The 23,876-nt window shown below is 41.0% G+C and overlaps 2 protein-coding genes across 3 annotated transcripts in view; one reads left to right on the plus strand and one right to left on the minus strand.

The window, feature by feature from the left end:
• The window catches only part of LOC139452763 (5-hydroxytryptamine receptor 1F-like), a 194,866-nt gene that overhangs the window by 153,087 nt on the left and 17,903 nt on the right, over window positions 1-23,876 (minus strand). The window lies entirely within an intron of this gene.
• The window catches only part of LOC139451842 (uncharacterized), a 36,289-nt gene continuing 31,230 nt past the window's right edge, over window positions 18,818-23,876 (plus strand). Inside the window, exons 1-2 of the mRNA XM_071233141.1 lie at window positions 18,818-18,967; window positions 22,299-23,544. Of these exons, the coding sequence (XP_071089242.1) occupies window positions 18,818-18,967; window positions 22,299-23,544 (1,396 nt within the window). The remainder of the gene's footprint in view (window positions 18,968-22,298; window positions 23,545-23,876) is intronic.

Here is a 23,876-nt window from a genome sequence, read left to right on the forward strand (position 1 = left end):
GGGATGAGGATGGAATCTGTAACTAAATGTATTCTGATGAAATATTATCAAGTTAATGACGATATGTACATATTGGTATTCTGGTTTACAGTTGGACTTATATTTGTGAGTTAGTTGCAAATAGTGTTCGTGGCGGGTGCGTGAGGTCATGCCATTCTTATCCTTTTAGCGAATACCTATTGTCACAACTGATTTTTAGTGATTTATCTACATTATCTTCACCGCTATTTTTCCTTTTATGAATAATCGAGAGTATTTGATTGATCATGATTCAGTGACTGTCACATCAAACAGTCATGTCTAGGTTGGATGTGGTGTTATTTTTTAGAGAATTATTTAGAAGAGTAGGTAGGTTTTGTATTTTCTGAGGTTTCGTGGAAGATTATTATTTACGAACATATGAATAGAGTGAGTGAGTTTGGTTTTACGCCGCTTTTAGCAATATTCCAGCTATATCTCAGCGGGGTACACACAAAATGGGCTTCACACATTGTATCCATGTGGGGAATCGAACCCGGAACCTCGGCGTGACGAGCAAACGCTTTAACCAAAAGGTCACTCCATCGCCTCCATATGAATAGAAGTTCACAACGCTTTAACCTAATATTTAAATCAAGACTGGCACAGGTTGCAAGGTGTGTGTGTGTGTGGGGGGGGGGGGGGGGGGGGGGGGGGGAGCAGTTCGCGGTTGGAACTGCAACCGTACTGTCCGTACTCGTGAGTTTCACCAAAGGTGTTAACGTCTGAGACCTGCATCACTACGGCTGCATCACTTCCCTCCGACATTAAACCGACATGTACACCCTGTGATATAACTGGAATACTGTTCAAAACAGCGTTAAACCTCACTCACTCACTCTTATTGAACGTGGAAATGTCAAAAAGGAAATCCCGATTTATGAGACATGGGTGATCTTAAATGGTAAAGTATTATTGAATACAATTCAGCCTCAGTACCCATAGGTCGCCTGAACCCTAAAAAGAATTTGCTCATGAAGATTTAACCACACTTTTCACACACTTATTTGTGTATTTGAATGTCTAATCCATCACCGTGACCGCGTTAAACTGAAAACGCGTTTCGTATTCACACTTTTTAAGCTACGTGACGTGAGAACATCTTGGTTTCTCCCCGGTATCTATTTTTAATGAATATCTTCGTTCTTTACAATTTCCACTTTTTTTAACTGACGACGAAGTTGTTTCTTTCCGATTTCCTGTTTTTTAATTACATTTCCTTATGATGAAACACATGGACCTTTCACGGCATGTCTGACGCTGATATGAGAATTACAAACACCTACAGGACTGTGTTTACATCAAAGAAAATAAACAGAAAGAGAATACTTGATTCAATCATTCGCGTGTTGCATGGCCCCTGTATTTTGATTTCAAACAGTCTCCTCATCCTTAACACAAGTCATCCCAAGAACCTGACAACCTAGGTCACCCTGACCTTGCATCTGAAATGACTCACGACAGACTCAACTGTTCGGAACAAGAACAGGCACCACAATTAGTTCCTTGCAAACTGAAATGTTTGACGAACTTTTCTTGTGATGCCACACAGAGATAACCATATTTCGTTCTATCATGATGTCAGGTACAAACGTTCATGTTCAGAATGAATGGACATTAGGAAGATTATTGACTGATATCGGTCTAAAAATGACCACAATTTATACGCCTTCGTGTCACATGACCATCGACGAAAGGCTGCACGTACCCCACGAGTATCGACCAGCCTAATTTTTATTGGTAATCGTTGGAAATCTGGCCTATGACAGAACTATTACCAATGAGAGTCATTTCCCTTTAAATTTGCTTGTGAACAACATGGCCTGACACCGTCAAGGGAACCGGTGACTTATTCGGGTTACAAGAACCAGAGTAGTCCGGTCCCATTATCCTAATTAACGGAAGCAGTATCTTTTCCGTTCGATTGATGTTTTGCGATTGGTGGTGTAATTTCTCTCTCTCTTATTGAGTGACTAGAAGATGAAGCAGTGGGACTGGGGACGATGTTGCAACACACGTTATTGAAGAACTAGGAGACCCCATCCTGCAACCAACTTGTAATGGAGGAGGCGGAAGAGGTGAACTAATTCTGAAGTTCTTGGTCGATGGTTACGCCACTTCTCAGACATTACCAAGAGCACAATTCTGATGTCACACTCACATCGTTAATGCCTGGTTACGTAGACTCACTGTTACCAAGTGAGGGTTGTTTTTAACATCCCTTTTTTCAGTCTACCCTGTCATAATAAATATATAACTTGCTATCATGCAGACATCGAAACTAAGTTAAATGTCCTGATTTTCTAATGCTCAAATGCATTCATTACAAGCAGAACGCCGTGGAAGTTGTTTGCCTCTGATATATGCCTCGAATGTGGGTGGAGCTGTGCATGGTTATCTCCACATCGGAATCACAAATGAATATGGCAATACAAGTGATATAAGAGACGACGTGGTCAATTAAGTTTGAGAAATGATACCCAAATTCAAATGTGCATTGATTTCTTGGCTAAACTGGGGCGACAGGATTTCTCTATGTAAACGCAGTGTCGAAGAACTGCAATTGGCCGACTATTTTATGAGCGGCAGTGAAATACGAGTCTACTGTTCATTGTCTGGTGAGGCCGGAGTTCTGGCGATAGACCGTCCAAGTGGAAAGATACAGCAAGACATCGACATCTCGGATTAGGAAGCCTTGTTGTGGGTCTTCCTTCTTCTTCTCCAGAATTTGTATGGTATCATGTCGTGCAGCGCCCAGAACGAGTACCATTAAAAATACTTCTGGTTCTATCAGAGGCAACCATAAGCTTTGCCCTGAATTGTGATCAAACCATATCTAATGTATTTCGTGAAAAGGAATATGAACTCATCATGTAGAAAACATATGACTGTGTACCACGTACCTCCGTAAAGGGTTCATTTTCAAGGGTTGCAGGTTCAATATACATTCGTTGAAATCCAGGGATGTAAACAACGACGGCGTCCATTTTATTTTATGCAGATTGTCGATGTGTGAACTCGGGATTTATGAAGCACATGAATGATGTGGGTATTGTGACAGATTGCACATAATGTTTTATGTTGCCGTGACAGCTGTTTCACCGTCTGTTAAGAGAGTTACTTGCCCTTGCAAGCTTTTCTTGCATAAAAAGTATGTTTAAAATTATACATTGTCAACATGGTGGTGAAATCTGGGCTTTAGATAAAAAAAGTACTACAAAGGCTGTAGGCTATGAATTAATCCAATCCACGGAACCAAACGGTAGATTTAACAGCGTTAAAGTTCACATATCACAACTTACGTTTCACGTTGAATTTCGAATTCAATTCAGCGTGGTTAAATCTACAGGTAACCTGCTTCTACACTGAAAATAAACGTTTATTTTCTAATTCTAATCCAATCTTCATGTGTGAAGAATATCTGAATATGCTCATTGTTCATACTTCTCTCTTGCCACTGAAACGATAATGAACAGTTGGCTCTGCAAAAACACCCCACGAAAAATCATTTATTATTTATTATTTTTCGCTACGTTGGTGTTAATATTAATTCACTGCCCAGGCAAAATAAACATTCACATTCATAGTAGTCTCCTTTCTTTTGGTATAGCGTATTTCCCTGCTATACAAAACCACATTATTTCCTTGGTGGGATTGGATCCACTCTGGTCATTTCCTGACGAATGGCAATCTTCTTGTCGCAGCATCTCGCCTACCGCCAGGAAATTGTGATATATTGTGGCTGAGATTCACTTAGATCTTACGAATACTGTTATGTTTTGTTCCAATCTAATAAGACTGATACGGTTAGGGGTAAGGACGACTTTCATCCAAAATTGGTTTTTGATTGACAGTGGACAAAGCTAGCTTTTGTATGTAGATTATTGGCGGTGAATTTGACCAATCAAATCATAAAGGCATAAATGAATACGGTGCGGGAGAGCCCAGACCGCACGTGTGGCGTCGGTTGTGCTTCTCATTCCGAATGAAGATCGCCTCTGATATATAAACCACTGGATATTCAATTGATCGGTAGATCTCTTTATCGACAATTGATATATTTCGTAAGTCGCTGGTATCAAGGCTCCATATTCTAAATGTCATTTTGTCGTTAACGTGATTGACTCAATATTTTCGCAACGTCTAAAAATGTATTATCCCTTTCTGCTTCATATCGTGTCAAGTGTTTTTGAGATTGCCTCCATTCTAAAATATTTTCGAAGGAACGTTTTGGCATAGAAACAAAATCTACATGTCTCTCGGGAATTCTCGCGAGATGAATATAGCAATGTTCATGAATAACCATGTATGCGTTTATAACATTGTCAATTAAAATGAATTGCTAATTATTCCCGTACCGACAGCACTGGTGTGCACTGATTGCCCAGTGACCAATCAATACGTCATACATGTAGATACTGCGCATCCGTCTGTAGTACATATTATGCTGGTACATAACAAAGTGCATCTACATGCACAATGCATAAAGTGCACTTCTATATGCAAAATACATTTCAAAATATATACATGCAGTACCCTTCCATATGCACACATGCGATAGATATATACTATGTATACGTACAGATGTTACACTGTGCAGTACACTTCAATAAAGATGCATGTTGAGTAAGTAGACATGGACAGTTGCTACTATATGCATACATGTAGTACACTTCCATATGCACACATATGTCAGCTATATACTATGTTTACTTACAGATGTAACACTGTGCAGTACACTTCAATAAAGATGCATGTTGAGTAAGTAGACATGGACAGTTGCTACTATATGCATACATGTAGTACACTTCCATATGCACACATATGTCAGCTATATACTATGTTTACGTACAGATGTTACACTGTGCAGTACAGTTCAATAAAGATGCATGTTGAGTAGGTAGACATGGACAGTTGCTACTATATGAATACATGTAGTACACTTCAGTACGCGCACTTGACACTGATGGTTCCATATAACAAACTTCAAGGTATATATGGTCATCAATACACAGTTATTTCAAGTATACATATGGCCATATAGAACCCCTTTACAGGTGTAGTCATCTTATCCAGAACACCTCAAGATGCATTCATGTGCTCAAATATAGCACATTTCAGCCGTCATATGGATAAAGTTTGACATTAAATGACAAACAAGACAGACACATCGAGATGTATACACGTGTTGATATAGAACACACTTCAAGATGTATTCACGTGTTGATATACGACACACTTTAAGATGTATACACGTGTTGATATACGACACACTTCAAGATGTATTCACGTGTTGATATACGACACACTTCAAGATATATACACGTGCTGCTATACAAAACACTTCAATATTTAGCACTGGTTGATATACAACACACTTCAAGATATATACACGTGTTGATATACAACACACTTCAAGATGTATGCACTGGTTGATATACAACACACTTCAAGATGTATTCACGTGTTGATAGTCGACACACTTTAAGATGTATACACGTGTTGATATACAACACACTCCAAGATGTATACACGTAATGATATACAACACATTTCAAGATGAATACACTGGTTGATATACAACGCACTTCAAGAAGAATTCACGTGTTGATATATGACACACTTTAAGAGGGATACACGTGTTGATATACAACACACATCAAGATGTATACGCGTGATGATAAACAACACACTTCAAGATGTATATACGTGTTGATATACAACACACTTCAGATTGCTCGTTACATACCTATACCACGATTGGTGTTTGGGATCCGTCGGGGCAGGTGTTGTAATGGATATAGATTGCTCTTGAAATGTCCCTTAACGCTTGTACTGCAAAAACCACCAGATGTGGGCGACAAAGAAGGCAACCATTCTTAATGCTATTGTTCAATTGAGGACTTGTATTGATGGAGATACATGATTTATCACGTTTTCTATGTCAATGGCAGCAGTTTTTTCGAAGTAACCGATTCGTCATAACAAACTGTATCTTCACGTACTACTTTCATAGTCTTATAGTTTAGTAGGATCTGACTGGGCCCTATTTGTGAATAAATGCGACAATGCCATTTTCATAATCATAAAGTCCATTGTACGATTCTCAATATATCATAAACTTGTATTTATGAATCACTGTCAAATAATGATGAGGTTTGCGAAAAGGTGGCACCCGTAACAAATACATGCAAAGGAAAGTCAATTGTTCATATAGTAAATCAAATTGCGAATTGCATTAGATATCAGTTTTGTCAGTGACACTCATGCGTCAAATTTGGAAATGTCCTCCACATGTCCACCATAAAATCTCCGAAGCTTTACCCAGGCCTTGAATGTTGTAACCCTGATCAAACAACTTCTGATCAAGAGTTGTCGTATGACGCCCATCAAAAGTTGTGAAATATAGACGCCAAAGGCTGCAGCTGCCGGAATATTGCTCGACACAAAGGGGAAATTGAAGTCATCCCTCTTGTCAAACATTCTTGTGGATAGTTTTTGTCCACTCGTTGAAACTTTATCCATATATCCAACTATGAAACAGATTAGGCGGTTTCTCTTTCATTTCCAGTTCGGGGCCCAATCCCACAGAGTGATCTCAGTGCAACAACTGTCGTAAGTTTATGTTACCGTATGGGAGTTACAGTCGTCTTAGCGCTAAGATCGCTTTGTGTAACGGGACCCCGGTTGGTAAATCAGTGGAAGGAAATTTGACTATTTGACCGTTATTGAACGATATCAGATCATCGATAAACCTGAAGCTTAAGTTAACTTCCTTGGTCAAATTTCCTAGTTTTGAATTTGTCAATCTGAGCAGAAATTCTGAAAGAGATCGGCACGGCGATGAACACAACAGGTGCCTATGGGGATGCCTACTCGAGCCTAAATATCCCATCCTCATATTCCACATGGGGGCACGGGTGGCCCAGTCGTCTAAGGCGCCGCGATTCGCTGTGCAGAGTTGCGTCCCTTGGGCACGCCAGAAACTTATGATTTTTGGTTCGAATCCCGATTCGCCCCGATTATGTTTGTAGGTTTGTCAGCACCATACCCGTGCTCGTTGGTTTCACCGAAGTGGTAAACGTCTGAGACCTGCATCACTTAGGGCTTTCCTCCCACATTAAGCTGACACAGCGCGATATAACTGGAATACTGTTAAAAGCGGCGTTAAACCCAACTTACTCACTCATTCACTCATATTCCACATAGTTATATCTGTGAGGAAGTCCGAAAACACATTTTCAAGCTTAGAGTTTCGAAGACAAGAAATATATCGCCTAAAAAATGGCACGCGATTGACCTTCTTGCTTGCCTGAGTTGACCTTTGCCAAGAGATCCACCGGTTTGTGAGCTAATGTGTAATTTAGCTTGAGTAATTGGTGGTCTTTGGTGTGAGCTAAACACGAACCAGAGTACATCATCCAGAATAACGTTAAAAAAGCTGTCATATTAGAAGGTGATAAGTCAAGTGACTTGAATAAAACAATGGCATGTTTTACACGCGAAGTCGGGAATCTCGTTATGTGTTATAGCTATACAAGAATATGATAATCACATACCGTAAGTCAGTACGCACATGGCGTGTTATATAGTGTCTATGAGTGTGGGTTTTAGTAGCATTTAGCAATTATATCCAATCATAGCACGGAGGGGAAAACCATGAATGGACTTTACCCATAATGAAACCAAGGTCGAGCCAACGAGTTCACCACAATGCCACCCAGGTTCAATAATACCTGTTCAATCTTAGATGCCAAACCATGGACAATGTATTCTATTTGGGATTCCATTGAGATACTACTTGTGTAAATGTACAATAAAAATACTTGCATCTTTGGTACTGGTGTCATCGTGCACAGAATGGCCAAACGTACAAGACAACACAATTTGCGCGTGCAAATAGGATCATTGCAATATGGTAAACCAATTTTCGGGTTTCAATAAAAAAATACTTTAATCGTGAAGACATGCATTAAGTCACATCAACAGGTCTGACGTGACTAATAATATATAGACATGTATACAATAGCTACGTAAACAATTAGAGAACAACTGATGGTTTGTTAGTTACAAAATGAGGCAGGCATCACATTCATTACACCTTATCACAGTCTTCATGAATTATTAATACGGTCATACATTAAGTGCCTTTTCCAACCTTTGTGTCATCCCATCATGTTTGAATGTTTCTTATAACGAATTGTTTTGTATTCTCTTGATACTCGATTACACAATTTAGAATGACACCGATCAATACTATTTTTTTTTCCAAAATGCACCTGAACAATTAAGTCCTAATGTCTGCATAAAGAGGACATCCCAAGTCGACGTACACCATTCTTCGCATATCTTTTCACTGAGGCCATTTGAAAATGGAAGTTCGAGTTCTGTATACTTCATGGTATAATTTAAGGGCATCGTTTATTTGTATAACGGGTACCAGAAGAGCAGGAGATACAACGCAAAATCATGTGAAGCCGGAGTGCGATATTTTATCATACGATTGTTCCTTCAGCAGTCTTGTCTTCAGCTAGGAAAGGGTTAAACTCAAACGTGCACGGTGTACGCACAATATCTACATCGACCGTGCTTATTTATATCACCTACAAGTATTTAGTTCCAGATCAATATCGATCCGCTATTAAGTCCATGGAATTGACTGATTTGCCAGGATACAGGTGGACATACACAATTAGCTAGGAATGTCACACAGCAATAGTAAGGCGTGGCAGTTAAGTGTCTTTAAAATCAAATTGTATTGGTATCCAGTTACCTATACCGTTATCAAGATGTCGACCCTCTCCCACGCATTATATATCTAGTCTCAGATTCCTTACACTCACCAAGACGCTAACCAAGACTCACATATATTGAACTGCATAAACCAAACACTCACCGAGAGTCCAACCAAGACTCACATATATCGGTCTGCATATACCAAACACTCATCGAGACGCCATCCCTCACCAAGACTCCAACCAAGACTCACATATATCGGTTTGCATATACCAAGCCCTCACCAAGACTCACATATATCGGTCTGCATATACCAAGACTCCAACCAAGACTCACATTTATCCGTCTGCATATACCAAACACTCACCAAGACTCACATATATCCGTTTGCATATACCAAACACTCACCGTGACGCCACCCCTCACCAAGACGCCAACCACGACTCACATATATCCGTCTGCATATACCAAACACTCACCGAGACGCCACCCCTCACCAAGACGCCAACCAAGACTCACATATATCGGTCTGCATATACCAAGCCCTCACCAAGACTCACATATATCCGTCTGCATATATCAAACACTCACCGAGACGCCACCTCTCACCAAGACGCCAACCAAGACTAACACATATCGGTCTGCATATACCAAACACTCACCGAGATATGGGTCAAGACTCACATGCCAGAGGCGGCTGATACCTTATCCCTCCAGACACCGCCAACGCCAATTACCTAGCAGTAATATGTCGTAACGCACAATACCACAGATTAATAACTTCTGGTACCCTGTCATCATGCGGCTGCAGTCTTTGGCCTGACAGTGAGATATGTAATGCACGCTTATCTCTTCCCATGTCGCGTGTTCACCGTACACGCTACAATGGTATCGGTCATGGAAACTGATAGGGCTCTTAAAGCAACTGAGTGTAACCGTGAACCACACCAAATTTCAGAAGTTGCCACTAGGTAGCACATCAAGGATATTGCACTCGTTTCCTCACCCATCTTAATATGAAAGAACTCCTTTAACGTGAAAAAGATGCGTTTATCTTTCACAGCATTGTAACCGTTAAATACGGTTTAAATAGGGCTCAAAACTGACACAGCAACACTTAATCTTCATTATTTCGCAGCGTTATAACGGTTTTATACGGTATAAATAGGACTCGAAACGTTCTGTTACAGCAGCATCCTGATATTGTTGATGCCGTGACATGATCTATGTTCTTGTATCACGAATCACGTCCACCTTCGCGTGGATTTGAAAACAGCCGGAGAAATCATGAATTAACGTTTATTACAGAGTTGTCCTGAACCAGACACGTCGCAACATAAGTTCACTAATTTTGAATCTGACGTTAAACCCCTTTTCACCTCACCTCACCTGAACAAAGAACGAAGCAAAGGAGGTTGAAAAGCAAACAGATTGGCTGAAGTCTCCAACATATTTCACCGCTTTCGTCGACTACTTCAAGATATAGAATAATGTCACTTTGCTGTGACAATTAGCCACTAGACTGAAAATATACTTCTAAACAGATGCCGAGAACAAAACATAAATTCAACGTTACGAAGGTCCCCAAGCAAATCTTAAAGCTCAAGTTGCTTTCAAACACGTTACAAAAGCTTACCAAGGTGAAGAAATTTGGTCTCAGGCGATCCATCGACCAAATCTAGTTTATCTGTGAATTGCAAACCCACATGTACACTACGGAAAGAAAATCGAAGATAAAAAAGCCATTTTTGGCCGCAAGCATTATCATTGACAGTAACAGTGCCGCATAGAACACATGCGCCTGTGTAAATTGCGTCTCGTGTCAAAATGGCGCATAGCTGGACCAAGGCTGGATGGAAGTTGACACACAGGAGACTTCGGGGACAGGGACGTCACGAGTCGGGGTGACGGTACCGACGATGGGGACGAGATTGAGATCGATAAGGGGGAAAGTTGTCCAAGACATGTGATTCCCCCTCTTCACTTCCAGCCACAGGAAGTGGAACCCCCTGCCAGGAATGTAGAACGACTTAAGGTGAACCCGTCAACATTTCTTACATCAGGTGACATAGACTTACTTCATACAGTGTGTACTTTTAAAGCATTCCTTTACATCCATCAGAGGTCATAACGCAAAATATATCATACCACATTCCGAAGCATTCCACGAGGAATAAAACGGAATATGCAATTGTAGATTCTGCTATATGTATTCTGCCTTTAGACTTCAAGTGCATTCCTCGTGCCGCATAAACAGAATATATTTTATGCATTCTTGTACACTCCTTGGGGAGATAAAAACGGGATTTACTATTGTAAATGCCTCGATATCCTACAGTGAGACATTTAACAAAGATATGACTCGCTGCTATCCTTTTATGAGATCTTCAATAAGATATGACACTCTGCTATCCTATAGTGATACCTTCAACAAGATATGGCACTCTGCTTTCCAATAGTGATACCTTCAACAAGATATGGCACTCTGCTTTCCAATAGTGATACCTTCAACAAGATATGGCACTCTGCTATCCCATAGTGATACCTTCAACAAAATATGACACTCTGCTATCCTATAGTGATACCTTCAACAAGATATGACACTCTCCTATCCTAAGGAGATCTTCAACAAGATATGACAATCTACTATCCTAAGTGAGACGTTTAACAAGATATGACACTCTACTCTCCTATAGTGAGACCTTCAACAAGATATGTCATTCTGCTATCCTGTGGTGAGACCTTCAACAAGATATGTCATTCTGCTATCCTGTGGTGAGACCTTCAACAAGATATGTCATTCTGCTATCCTGTGGTGAGACCTTCACCAAGATATGCCATTCTGCTGTCCTGTGGTGGGACCTTCAACAAGATATGACTCTCTGTTGTCCCCAATATCATATGTACACTTCATGTACACTCATGTATTCCTAACTTCGCGCATAGCTGTGATGTGGGTGGGCGTTCAATAACGATATCCTGACATGCAGAGCCCATTCGTTGAAAGTACCATGTTTTCGAAAGTAAATGCCATGTTGCCAGGACAATGGTGCTGATAAAAAATGGTTGAGAATGTTTTTTGCTTTCTCAAACTGTATTTTCTTTTCTCGTAGCTGTTAGTGTTCACAACTGTGGCCTTCTTTTAGATGTTTTTAGCTCTCTTCGGTTGCGACAGCAAACGTGTTGCGTCACACAACATTGTCTCCTTCAGTTCGAGTAGGCGGAATTATCCGAGGTTGTGCAGAGGATTGAACTGTGTACATATATCGTAACACACAATGTCCATGATATGTAGGGCATCCGGATCGAAAGATAAATAACTCAAATTATTGTACTTGAAAGCCTGGAAATAGACTACTTCATGATCATCTGATTGGTCAACACTTTCAGTTCGTTTCTGCACCATTCCAAAAACGACTCCCTCACACTTAGCTTTGGTTCCCTACGGAAAGACAGATAATAACCAACATTCCCTTCTCGGGGCGAAATGGATTTGATTTGAAAGACTTCTAAAAACTTCAGCGTATACATTATCAACCACAATTACCACACATTCAGCTTGAAGTCGACGGATTCCTTTTACGCGGCTCTGAAAAAAGCATTTCATAAAAAATGACAAATGCGTTGTGTTTCACTGTTTTGCCTTTTTTGATGATGAGGAAACGGAAAAAAAGATATACAAGTGTTTTAATACAGGAAACTAAGATGGATGTCGACTCCTAGGCTGCAAGAAGAATAGCTCGAGATAGAGATCAAAGGTCCAGATTTATCAGGCCACGGAAGCTGTAGTGTTTATTTATATATGTTTATATAGATTTATTTGAACATCTCCCTTACAATATCTGTTCTACTAAATACATCTTCATTCTTGCCTACGTAACAGACAATAGAACAAGTTCATCTGTCTTGCTCACCTCGTAGATCATGGTATTCCCGGATCTAGTGTGTAGGTCAGGAGCCGGTTTCTAAGTTATGAACGCCTTGTGGATAGATTCCCTGACCCAGTGTTCATTGTTCTTGTAAATCTCGTTGGTAGTGGGCCTAGGTCAGTATTCATTGGTTTGTTTATCTAATAGATCTAAATTCTAGTTCGGTATTCATTGTTCTTGTGAGCCTCGTGGATGATTGACCTCGTTCACTATTCATTGGTTTGTTAGTCTTGTACATAAATGACCTAGTTCAGTATTCGCTGTTCTTGTAAATCTCATAGATCGTTGACCTAGTTAATCTCGTAGATCAAAGTTCTAGTTCAGTGGTCACTTTTTATGTTTCGTAGATCATTGTAGAATCGTAGAATTGTAAAGGTAAATAAAAGCGACAATACCCTTTCCACAACCACAAGAAATATCTGTTAACTTAAAATAGTGTACGATTCCGAACACGTGTCATGATCAGGTGTTCGCAAAAAGGTGAGGGTATCCTTCCCAACAAACACATGCAAAGGTAAGTCAATTATTCACCTGAAAAAAGCCACCGAACATATGGTACAAGTTAAAATAGCGAATTGCATCCGACATATTTTTTGCCACTGATGCGTCAAGTTTGGAAATGTCATCCACATGTCTATAGTGAAACTTTTGGAAAGTTTTACCGCGTCCTTGAATATTGTAGACTAGATCAAACTTGTAAACAAGAGTAGTATGACGCTCTTTGAAGTCTTGTAGAAAGAGCATGCTTGATGGTACCTCAAATGTTGTGAAATGAAGTCATCCCTATTGTGATGCAGTCTTGTGGAGAGTGTTTTGTTACTCTGAACCCTTTTGCATAGATCTAACTATAACACGGTTGAGGCGTCCGATTTCGTCTCATTTATTTCTAGTTCAGGTGGATAAATCAATGGAAGGGAATTGGCTATCTGATGGTTAGTGAACGATATCAGATCATCGATATACCTGAAGTTTAAGTTAACGACTTGGTCAAATTACCTTGTTTTGACGTTGCCAATGCACTCGGAAATTCCTATTCATATGCACAAAGAAAATGATCAGCAAAAAGGGCAGCACCATTTGGAGCCCATGGGGATACCTGCTGTTTGCCTTTTTGTCTAAGCCCTAAATTTTACATGGATGTTAACATGGAAGTCAAGCATTTCACATATTGTTTTCTCAGTAAAATTTAGATGGCATTTGCTTCCAGTTTTGATAATTTGTCCATATGGATCAAGAGATGAAGTATTTTCTTAAGTTTGTCATGAGGGGTAGTGGTGTACAAAGTTGGAAAAATCAAATGTATTGATAGAATTGAACTTTCAAAATGTTAAACACATCCTTTGAGAGAATCCACATCGTATTAATTCCACTTGTCTCAAATACTTTCTGTGCACATAAAGAATATAAACTTAACTTTGTGTGCGAGTACTAAACCTTCTTCAATGATTTCAAATAGAGTGAATCAGGTTTCACATCGCTTTAAGAAACACTTCAGATATTTGTCATTGAGAAGACATGAAGCGCTGGCTTCAGAAATATTGTATCCATGTAGACGAATTGAACAGGAGCTACTTGAATGTTGAGCGTATGCTCTAAGCATTGACTTGTGATCAAATCTCTTGCCTGGCATCAAGTTGAAATTGCTGCTTTTGTTATACTGTTCACATGTAGCTACCATTCGAACACGGACAGGTTATATTTGATGTGCATGTAAGGTCACAGACAGAATAAAAAAAAGATGGATTACGCGAGGACAACTGCGTAGAAAGTAGCTGCAAATCAAAACGTTGGTAGACACACAATTGGAACTGCTCCTGACATTCGGCCTATTACAACCTTGGCCTTTTCCGATTGAAGATGTCTAGATGTATTTATAATATCATCTTCTCTCTCTTAGGAGTTTGTACACTTAAGTTGCGTCATTGCCAATAGTGAAAAATATCACAGTGCTAGAAGACACCCAAATTACCTCATTGATCCTAGGCCTGGCCATGTCTGTACTGCCGTGAAAAGCCAATGATGAGTGGTTTTCACAAACATACTCGTATATGTCAACAAGTATTTGTCTTCAAATGGGTATTCCGTAATTATCAGCTCTCACCTCAGAAAGATTCACGATGGTTTACGAGAATAAAAGCAATAACATCGTGAGTCATGGTGTAGCCTCCGCGTTTAGTCGCCTTGAATCTTGGGCCCGGAGATGATTGCATTTTGTGAGAATTGTGCTATGCCAATAGTGTTTTTTAGTTTAGTTCAAGGACGATGATTACACCTCGTAATGGTTATGGTAAGAAAATATCTCATATGTTATTGAATGTTGCTTTGAAGTTCAATTTGACTTTTTGCACTCACTCGCTAAAAATGAATGTTCACATGAAGTTAATTAAAAAATGATTGGCAAACAGTAATGGTTTCGTCTCAAGCAATATTCGTCTTTGTTTTTCAAAGTCTTGACTGTGATGTACTGGTAATTTGTTGATTCCTCTGACAATACTTTGTTCATTTTAGATAGGCCCCTAAAAGCGACCAAACCCTTTCCATATTCATGAGAAATCTCTGCCGAAAGCAGAATCGAGTGTAAGAGTTCCGACTTCATCATCAGCATGTGTTTATGAATCACCATCAAATAGTGATGCTACCAGTTATCCCGACTCACTGGCGGCACCCGTTACAAATACATGTTATGGCATGTCAATTGTCAGCCTGAAAAAAAACATGGTCCATAATGGCATCATTCAAAACATGGAACCGCATCGGACATATCTTTTGTCGCCGATGCGTCAAATTTTTAAATGGCCTGCAGGTATCTACCATAAAACGTTTAGAAACTTTTACCGAAGCCTTGAATGTTAGAAACTTGATCAAACAACTTCTGAGCAATATGACACTCTTTGAAATCTTGGTAAAAAGAAATAATAAATGTTACCTTAGTTTCTCAAATGTCCTGGTTCTTTGAGAACATATTTTAGAATATGTATACGAATTATGTTTAATAATGTTTTATTTACACGACGACAGATCTATATGGTGTACAAAAGCCTTTCACAGGAACAATCTATAATATTCTTCATCTCATCTAAAATCCAAAGACAATCCATCGTACTGCAACATTAAAAATTTAACTGGACCTTGAGACGACCCCTATTGAGATTTCACGCGAAATCTCGGAGGTTGTGTATATGGCAGTGTTGAGGGCATGAATGTTACATGCTATCACTCTGGTGATCTTCACAGACTCCTAAGCCGAGGTAATTAGCCACCGATAACATAAAGGGTTTCATTTAAATACACCAATGTGTTTTTGGCCACGCCATGATGGCGCCCTGCGAGTCCTCTCCCTTCAGGAACACGACATGACACCTCCTGTAAGGATCTTTCCTACTGTCCTGCTACTGTATTTATAATGAAGCTTAAACCTGGAGAGAATTAAGACCAACGTCTGATGAAGTCACTGCGGGGCTCTGAACTCAAAGTATGGGTCAGGGGGACGTATAATGGCGTGAACAGCGTTTTGTGATTGACAGGCCCGGTTGTTGGTGGTGGTGTTGGATTGAATGGTGTTGGGTTGTGTGGTGTTTGGTGATTTTGGGTGGGGCGGGGTTGAAAAAACGGTGTTGGGTTGGTTGATGTTTGGCGATCTTGGTTTGGAGGGCGATGAATGGAAAGGCGATGAGTGGGTAGGTGTATGGTATATAATCTTGGGTGGAGTGGTGTGGGTAGGTTTGATGTTTAGTGATCTTGGTGGTGTGGTGTTGGGTGCGTTTCATATTTAGTGGTCGAGTGTCGGATGGTGTTGGGTGCGTTTCATGTTCAGTGATCGTGTGTCGGATGGTGTTGGGTGCGTTTCATGTTTAGAGATCGTGTGTGGGAAGGTGTTGGGTGCGTTTCATGTTTATTGATTTTGTGTGGGATGGTGGTGGGTGCGTTTCATGTTTAGTGATCTAGTGTCGGATGGTGGTGGGTGCGTTTCATGTTTAGTGATCGTGTATCGGATGGTGTTGGGTTGGTTTAATATTTAGTGGTCGTGTGTGGGATGGTGGTGGGTGCGTTTCATGTTTAGTGGTCGTGTGTGGGATGGTGTTGGGTGAGTTTCATGTTTAGTGGTCGTTTGTCGGATGGTGTTGGGTGCGTTTCATAGTTAGTGATCGTGTGTCGAATGGTGGAGGGTGCGTTTCATGTTTAGTGATCGTGGTTGGGAAGGTGTCGGGTTGGTTAAATGTTTAGTGTTTTTTTGTGGGATGGTGTTGGATGCGTTTCATGTTTAGTGATCTTGTGTTGGATGGTGGTGGGTGCGTTTCATGTTTAGTGATCGTGTATCGGATGGTGTTGGGTTGGTTTCATATTTAGTTGTCGTGTGTGGGATGGTGGTGGATGCGTTTCATATTTAGTGGTCGTGTGTGGGATGGTGGTGGGTGCGTTTCATGTTTAGTGATTTTGTTTCGGATGGTGTAGGGTTGGTTTCATATTTAGTTGTCGTGTGTGGGATGGTGTTGAGTGCGTTTCATGTTTAGTGGTCGTGTGTCGGATGGTGTTGGGTGCGTTTCATATTTGGTGGTCGTGTGTGGGATGGTGTTGGGTGCGTTTCATGTTTAGTGGTCGTTTGTCGGATGGTGTTGGGTGCGTTTCATGTTTAGTGGTCGTTTGTCGGATGGTGGTGGGTGCGTTTGATGTTTAGTGATCGTGTGTGGGATGGTGTTGGGTGCGTTTCATATTCAGTGGTCGTGTGTGGGATAGTGTTGGGTGCGTTTCATAGTTAGTGATCGTGTGTGGGATGGTGGTGGGTGCGTTTCATGTTTAGTGGTCGTGTGTCGGATGGTGCTGGGTGCGTTTCATATTTAGTGGTCGTGTGTGGGATGGTGGTGGGTGCGTTTCATGTTTTGGGGTCGTGTGTCGGATGGTGTTGGGTGCGTTTCAAATTTAGTGGTCGTGTGTGGGATGGTGTTGGGTGAGTTTCATGTTTAGTGGTCGTTTGTCGGATGGTGGAGGGTGCGTTTGATGTTTAGTGATCGTGTGTGGGATGGTGTTGGGTGAGTTTCATATTTAGTGGTCGTGTGTGGGATAGTGGTGGGTGCGTTTCATAGTTAGTGATCGTGTGTCGGATGGTGTTTGGTTGGTTTCATGTTTACTGATCATGTGTGGGATGGTGTTGAATGCGTTTCATGTTAAGTGATCTTGTGTGGGATGGTGTTTGGTGTGTTTCATGTTTAGTGATCTTGTGTTGGATGGTGTTGGGTGTGTTTCATGTTTAATAATCTAGTGTTGGGTGGTGTTGGATGGGTTTGATGTTTAGTAATCTAGTGTTGGATGGTGTTGGATGGGTTCGATGTTTAATAATCTACTGTTGGAAGGTGTTGGATGGGTTTGATGTTTAATGATCTTGTATAGGAAGGTGTGAGGTCGGTTTGACGTTTTTATTGATAAAATTGATGTTTGGTGGTCCTTCTATTAATTATTGTTTAAATAAAATAAATTCAAACCCTGACTGGTTACAGGATATACCAGTATTTGTTTCGCGAGATGTAACTGCTTTCTAAGATATATTGCAATGCGTAATCACACAGATTGAAAATGCTAAGGCAGGGTAGAGGCGGTTGCTGGTCAAAACTATCTAATCATCTATTGTTTGCCGGTCCAAACAACTGTCCGAAATGTATATTTATACATCTGGCATTATTCTGTTTGCAGAAATATAGTGTATAGACAAATTCCCATAATAGGCTCTCCAGGAGACGTTCGTTTTGGCGGCCAGAAGGAAAATGTATATGATGTATGTGCCAAACTACCTTCAAGTTGAAATGGAAAATTGCTTGCGTCCCTAAGTAATTCCTCTACAGGCTGCACGAACAATCTTCCCCTCACCTAGATGGTCTTCTTAATAACACTTCTTCAGATCCAGTGTAATTTTCCTATGTAAATGCACAATACCTCCAGTTTTAGTATCATAATAGTTATTTTAGTACGATATATTCCCGATGGCATGGCTCAATTGAGAAACGCTCGACGCAAGCTTAGGTATTGAACATCGACATGAGAGAAACCCACAACAAAACAGCCGACGGTGTTAAAGGTCAATGAATTAATAACTATGTAATAATACTTCAAATGGCATACGACAGCGGTTGTGTGTCTTACGCATGTCGGTGTATGTCTACAAAGCCTGTTTCGATGGAGTGTGCCTGTTTGCTTACATGTCAAAACGAGGAGAGAACATACGAGTTATAGATGCTGTCGAAAAGTATGCCAAAAATGGGCCAATAGGGAAAATGAACCTGTTGAATGTCAGAGTGGGTTATTGGTGATGTCATTGGTAGAATGCACAAACTGAACGCCGCTATATAACTGGAATACTGTTAAAAGCGGCGTTAAACCCAACTCACTCACAAACTGAAAAAGAGAAAACGGAATTTGAATAAAACCATTCTGTCCCGGCCATCTGACCTCTAAAGCCTAGCTGCCCTGTATGAAATAGTCTCATTTACATGCTTAAAATAGCACAACCATTATATGTGAGCACCATTCCATTGATAGTTTTACCACAGAATTTGGTATAAGAGACATGTCAAATAATGCCAAATATATAAGGCCAGTGTTGTAACTCGGGAAGAAAGCTGCAGATAGTACACATCAGAACTGTCACCTTTTGGCTTGACTCTAAAACCTACATGTACATTCCACAGTTTACTTGACTCCATTAAATCCATAAAAAAAATCCGAACAAAGAGATCCAGCAATTATACCAACAAATCCCTCTGCATCAACGATTCAATTCTTAACACAATAATGGAAGGACTTTCTTTATGTTCACAGAAAGTATTTGAGACTTGTGGAATAAAACCTCATGGGATTTGCTTGAATGTGTGCAGTCCCAGAAAAGAACCAAGTTCAATCGTGCCAAAACATTTGACTTTTCAACATTTTTAACAGTCCACACGAAAAACTTGAGGGAAAACCTCATTCCTTGATCCATGGGGCATAATGACAGTAGATATGGTTACATCTCTTTCTTCAAGAGTTCTGAACAATTTGTAAAAAATGAAATGTTATCTCATAAAAGATTAAAAGTTGCTAACCATAAAAAGTGTCACGTATTCATGTTAATCAAACGGCTAAATGTCTATTAAAGACAACATACTAGTATAGCATGCTGGCACGACTACGAAACCCAACATATAAAAGCTTTACAATCATCCCGGCAATATAATACTGTTGGTATTTGAAAAACTAACATTTTCCCCATTTTTTATTTATTTCTATTACACAGGTAGTACATCAGACATAGGTGTACTCGTGCTTTAGAAAACATTAGTTTGTTCTAACGTGCCCAAAAAAGCTGGCTATTAGTGTCTGTAGCAGATTATGCCATAGAGGGGAGATTTTGATTATTACATATCTTTACGCTGTAGTCTTCGATCTTCATATTGTAATACAACTGGCTGTATGGAAATTGTCGGGTAGCCGTCTGCTTATTCACCACCGGAAATGACGCCATGGAGACAGAAGATTAGCTGGGGAAAATACTTCTAGCGCTATGTATCCTTAAATGTCGCGAAAACAATGATCATGTATAAGGATAAATAAATTGAAAATTGAGCGCAAACTACCCCCGATCATATAGTAAATAGAGAGGGAATATTGGGAGGAGAAGCAATGAAGGTCTTATAAGAAATAATTCTTCCCTCGTATAATGGTGGCTACAATCCATTTCGCGACACATTTCCATAAGAAAACGATCTGCACATTACACTTTCGATGCCTCGGGTGAGTTCCTTTGATTGGTCAATGAAGTCTAATATTCGTTGAAAAAGTGAAAGATCAATGACTTCCGCCTCCGGTTCAGTAATTTCCAGGCGCCGCCATCTTGGATTGCTGGAAGATTGTCTCCAAAGTAGAACGAGTGCGCCTCTTTGTTTGTTTGTAAGCAAACAACACTCGGAAGACCTCGGGCAATTCCGCCACCTTGAGTCAGCTACATGCCTGACTGCAGCGCTCATTTACAATCGGCAAGAATCGGGAATCGATTGTTAAACTCAGATTATCCGTGGTCTGTAATAATGTGGAACACGAGGACCACCGTCAACTGTCAATTTAGTTTGTATCGAGTTTGTTAGAGCTTGATGAAATTACATTCCTTTAAATGCTGATTGTATGCCCAAATACTCATTCTGTATTGGAGAGCGGTACTACCTCGTTTGACAACATGTCTAATGGCTTTAACAATCGATAAAGTCTTGGTTAACACTGATGCGCGATTGTACGTTTCGGTGTATTAGATTGGTTGCAACAATAATCATGTCATATAAATAGTCCTAAGGGTTTTTGATAGTTGTTTTTGATCTGTAACGCTCGTAATGACGAAAATCACATTTGTGTTTTCACAAGTACCGGCCGTGTAGAAGTTGGTATGTGTTTAAATGATCCCGATTTAGGTTTGAAAACATGTTGAAATTTATCTCATGTATTTTGATGGAAAATTAAACGAACTATTCACGGCATATGTTTTGATACGATACTATAGAGGCTTTGCGAAAAGGGTACAATCTATTGCGCATTAACACTTCAGCTTAACAGCCACTGCCATCAATTAAATAACTCTAGTGCGTATGATGCGTTTGCGCATTACCCGGTTAGGTCATAAATCTAACAGGGGTGGTCGGGTAGCCTAGTGGTAAAAGCTTTCGCTCGTCACGCCGAAGACCCGGGTTCGATTCCTGACATCGGTACAATGTGTGAAGCCAATTTCTGGTGTCCCCCGCCGTGATATTGCTGGAATATTGCTAAAAGCGCCGTAAAGCCATACTCACTCACTCAGAAATCTAACAGAAATCTAATATGAACATGCATGACTAGAAGATGAGCTAAACGGTAAGGGCATGGCCGAAAGGGGCGGGATATGTTGATGGGTGTTGTGAAGGTTGGGTTTGGATGGGGTTGCGGGGTTGTGGGGGGTTGTAGGTGGGGATTTGGGGATTGGGTGTGTCATAAGAGGGTAAAGCTACAAAGAATATATATCAGCATTTGTTGGTTCAATTCTCCACAAAAAGAGTATGTTGCAGTGTTTGTACTATTGTTCAAATTTACATAATCGACATTACAGTCAGACCATCGGAAATTACACGTAAGCCCCAATCACAGTCAGACAATCGGAAACTAAAAAAAAGACCCCATCACAGTCAATCGGAAACTACACTTAAACCCCAATCACAGTCAGACAATCGGAAACTACACTTAAGCCCCAATCACAGTCAGACAATCGGAAACTACACTTAAGCCCCAATCACAGTCAGACAATCGGAAACTACACTTAAGCCCCAATCACAGTCAGACAATCAGAAACTACACTTAAGCCCCTATCACAGTCAGACAATCGGAAACTACACTTAAACCCCAATCACAGTCAGACAATCGGAAACTACACTTAAGCCCCAATCACAGTCAGACAATCGGAAACTACAATTAAGCCCCAATCACAGTCAGACAATCGGAAACTACACTTAAGCCCCATCGCAGTCAGACAGTCGAAACGACACTCACGTCCACATCACAGTCAGACAGTCGAAACGACACTCTCCCCATCACAGTCAGACAGTCGAAACGACACTCACGTCCACATCACAGTCAGACAGTCGAAACGACACTCTCCCCATCACAGTCAGACAGTCGAAACGACACTCACGTCCACATCACAGTCAGACAGTCGAAACGGCACTCACGTCCACATCACAGTCAGACAGTCGAAACGACACTCACGTCCACATCACAGTCAGACAGTCGAAACGGCACTCTCCCCATCACAGTCAGACAGTCGAAACGACACTTAAGCCCCAATCACAGTCAGACAATCAGAAACTACACTTAAGCCCCAATCACAGTCAGACAGTCGAAACGACACTCAAGTCCACATCACAGTCAGACAGTCGAAACGACACTCACGTCCACATCACAGTCAGACAGTCGAAACGACACTCACGTCCACATCACAGTCAGACAGTCGAAACGGCACTCTCCCCATCACAGTCAGACAGTCGAAACGACACTCACGTCCACATCACAGTCAGACAGTGGAAACGACACTCACGTCCACATCACAGTCAGACAGTCGAAACGACACTCACGTCCACATCACAGTCAGACAGTCGAAACGGCACTCTCCCCATCACAGTCAGACAGTCGAAACGACACTCACGTCCACATCACAGTCAGACAGTCGAAACGGCACTCTCCCCATCACAGTCAGACAGTCGAAACGACACTCACGTCCACATCACAGTCAGACAGTCGAAACGGCACTCTCCCCATCACAGTCAGACAGTCGAAACGACACTCACGTCCACATCACAGTCAGACAGTCGAAACGACACTCACGTCCACATCACAGTCAGACAGTCGAAACGACACTCACGTCCACATCACAGTCAGACAGTCGAAACGACACTCACGTCCACATCACAGTCAGACAGTCGAAACGGCACTCTCCCCATCACAGTCAGACAGTCGAAACGACACTCACTTCCACATCACAGTCAGACAGTCGAAACGACACTCACGTCCACATCACCGTCAGACAGTCGAAACGACACTCACGTCCACATCACAGTCAGACAGTCGAAACGGCACTCTCCCCATCACAGTCAGACAGTCGAAACGACACTCACGTTCCCATCACAGTCAGACAGTCGAAACGACACTCACGTTCCCATCACAGTCAGACAGTCGAAACGACACTCACGTCCACATCACAGTCAGACAGTCGAAACGGCACTCACGACCACATCACAGTCAGACAGTCGAAACGACACTCACGTCCCCATCACAGTCAGACAGACGAAACGCATGGGGAAAAATGCATATGAGTCATCTTGGAGTAAGTGGTAGTCAGACGTCACTTCACCCACCACTCGTCCTTGATGTTATTTATACTTCTCCTGACATTAAAGGCCGTAACATTTTAGTCCGTGCGGCTATTTCTTTCTCAAAACACATATGGCACTTACAGATCGAACACGTCCACAATAATTGATTTTGTCTTTCAGAGCTTCCAGTCATCCATGTTGGTTTTCTTTGAATTAGCAGCGCCATGACGTCATGAGCGACATTCCACCAAAATGAATCAATGTGACTTGCCACCTCGACAATAAAACAATTACAACAAAAAACAACAACAACGTGACGAAAGGAAAGTTCCGTTAAAATGAC

This window comes from Haliotis cracherodii, unplaced genomic scaffold (genome assembly GCF_022045235.1).
Source record: "Haliotis cracherodii isolate W230 unplaced genomic scaffold, xgHalCrac1.p SCAF_9, whole genome shotgun sequence".
NCBI classification, from domain to species: Eukaryota; Metazoa; Mollusca; class Gastropoda; order Lepetellida; family Haliotidae; genus Haliotis; species Haliotis cracherodii.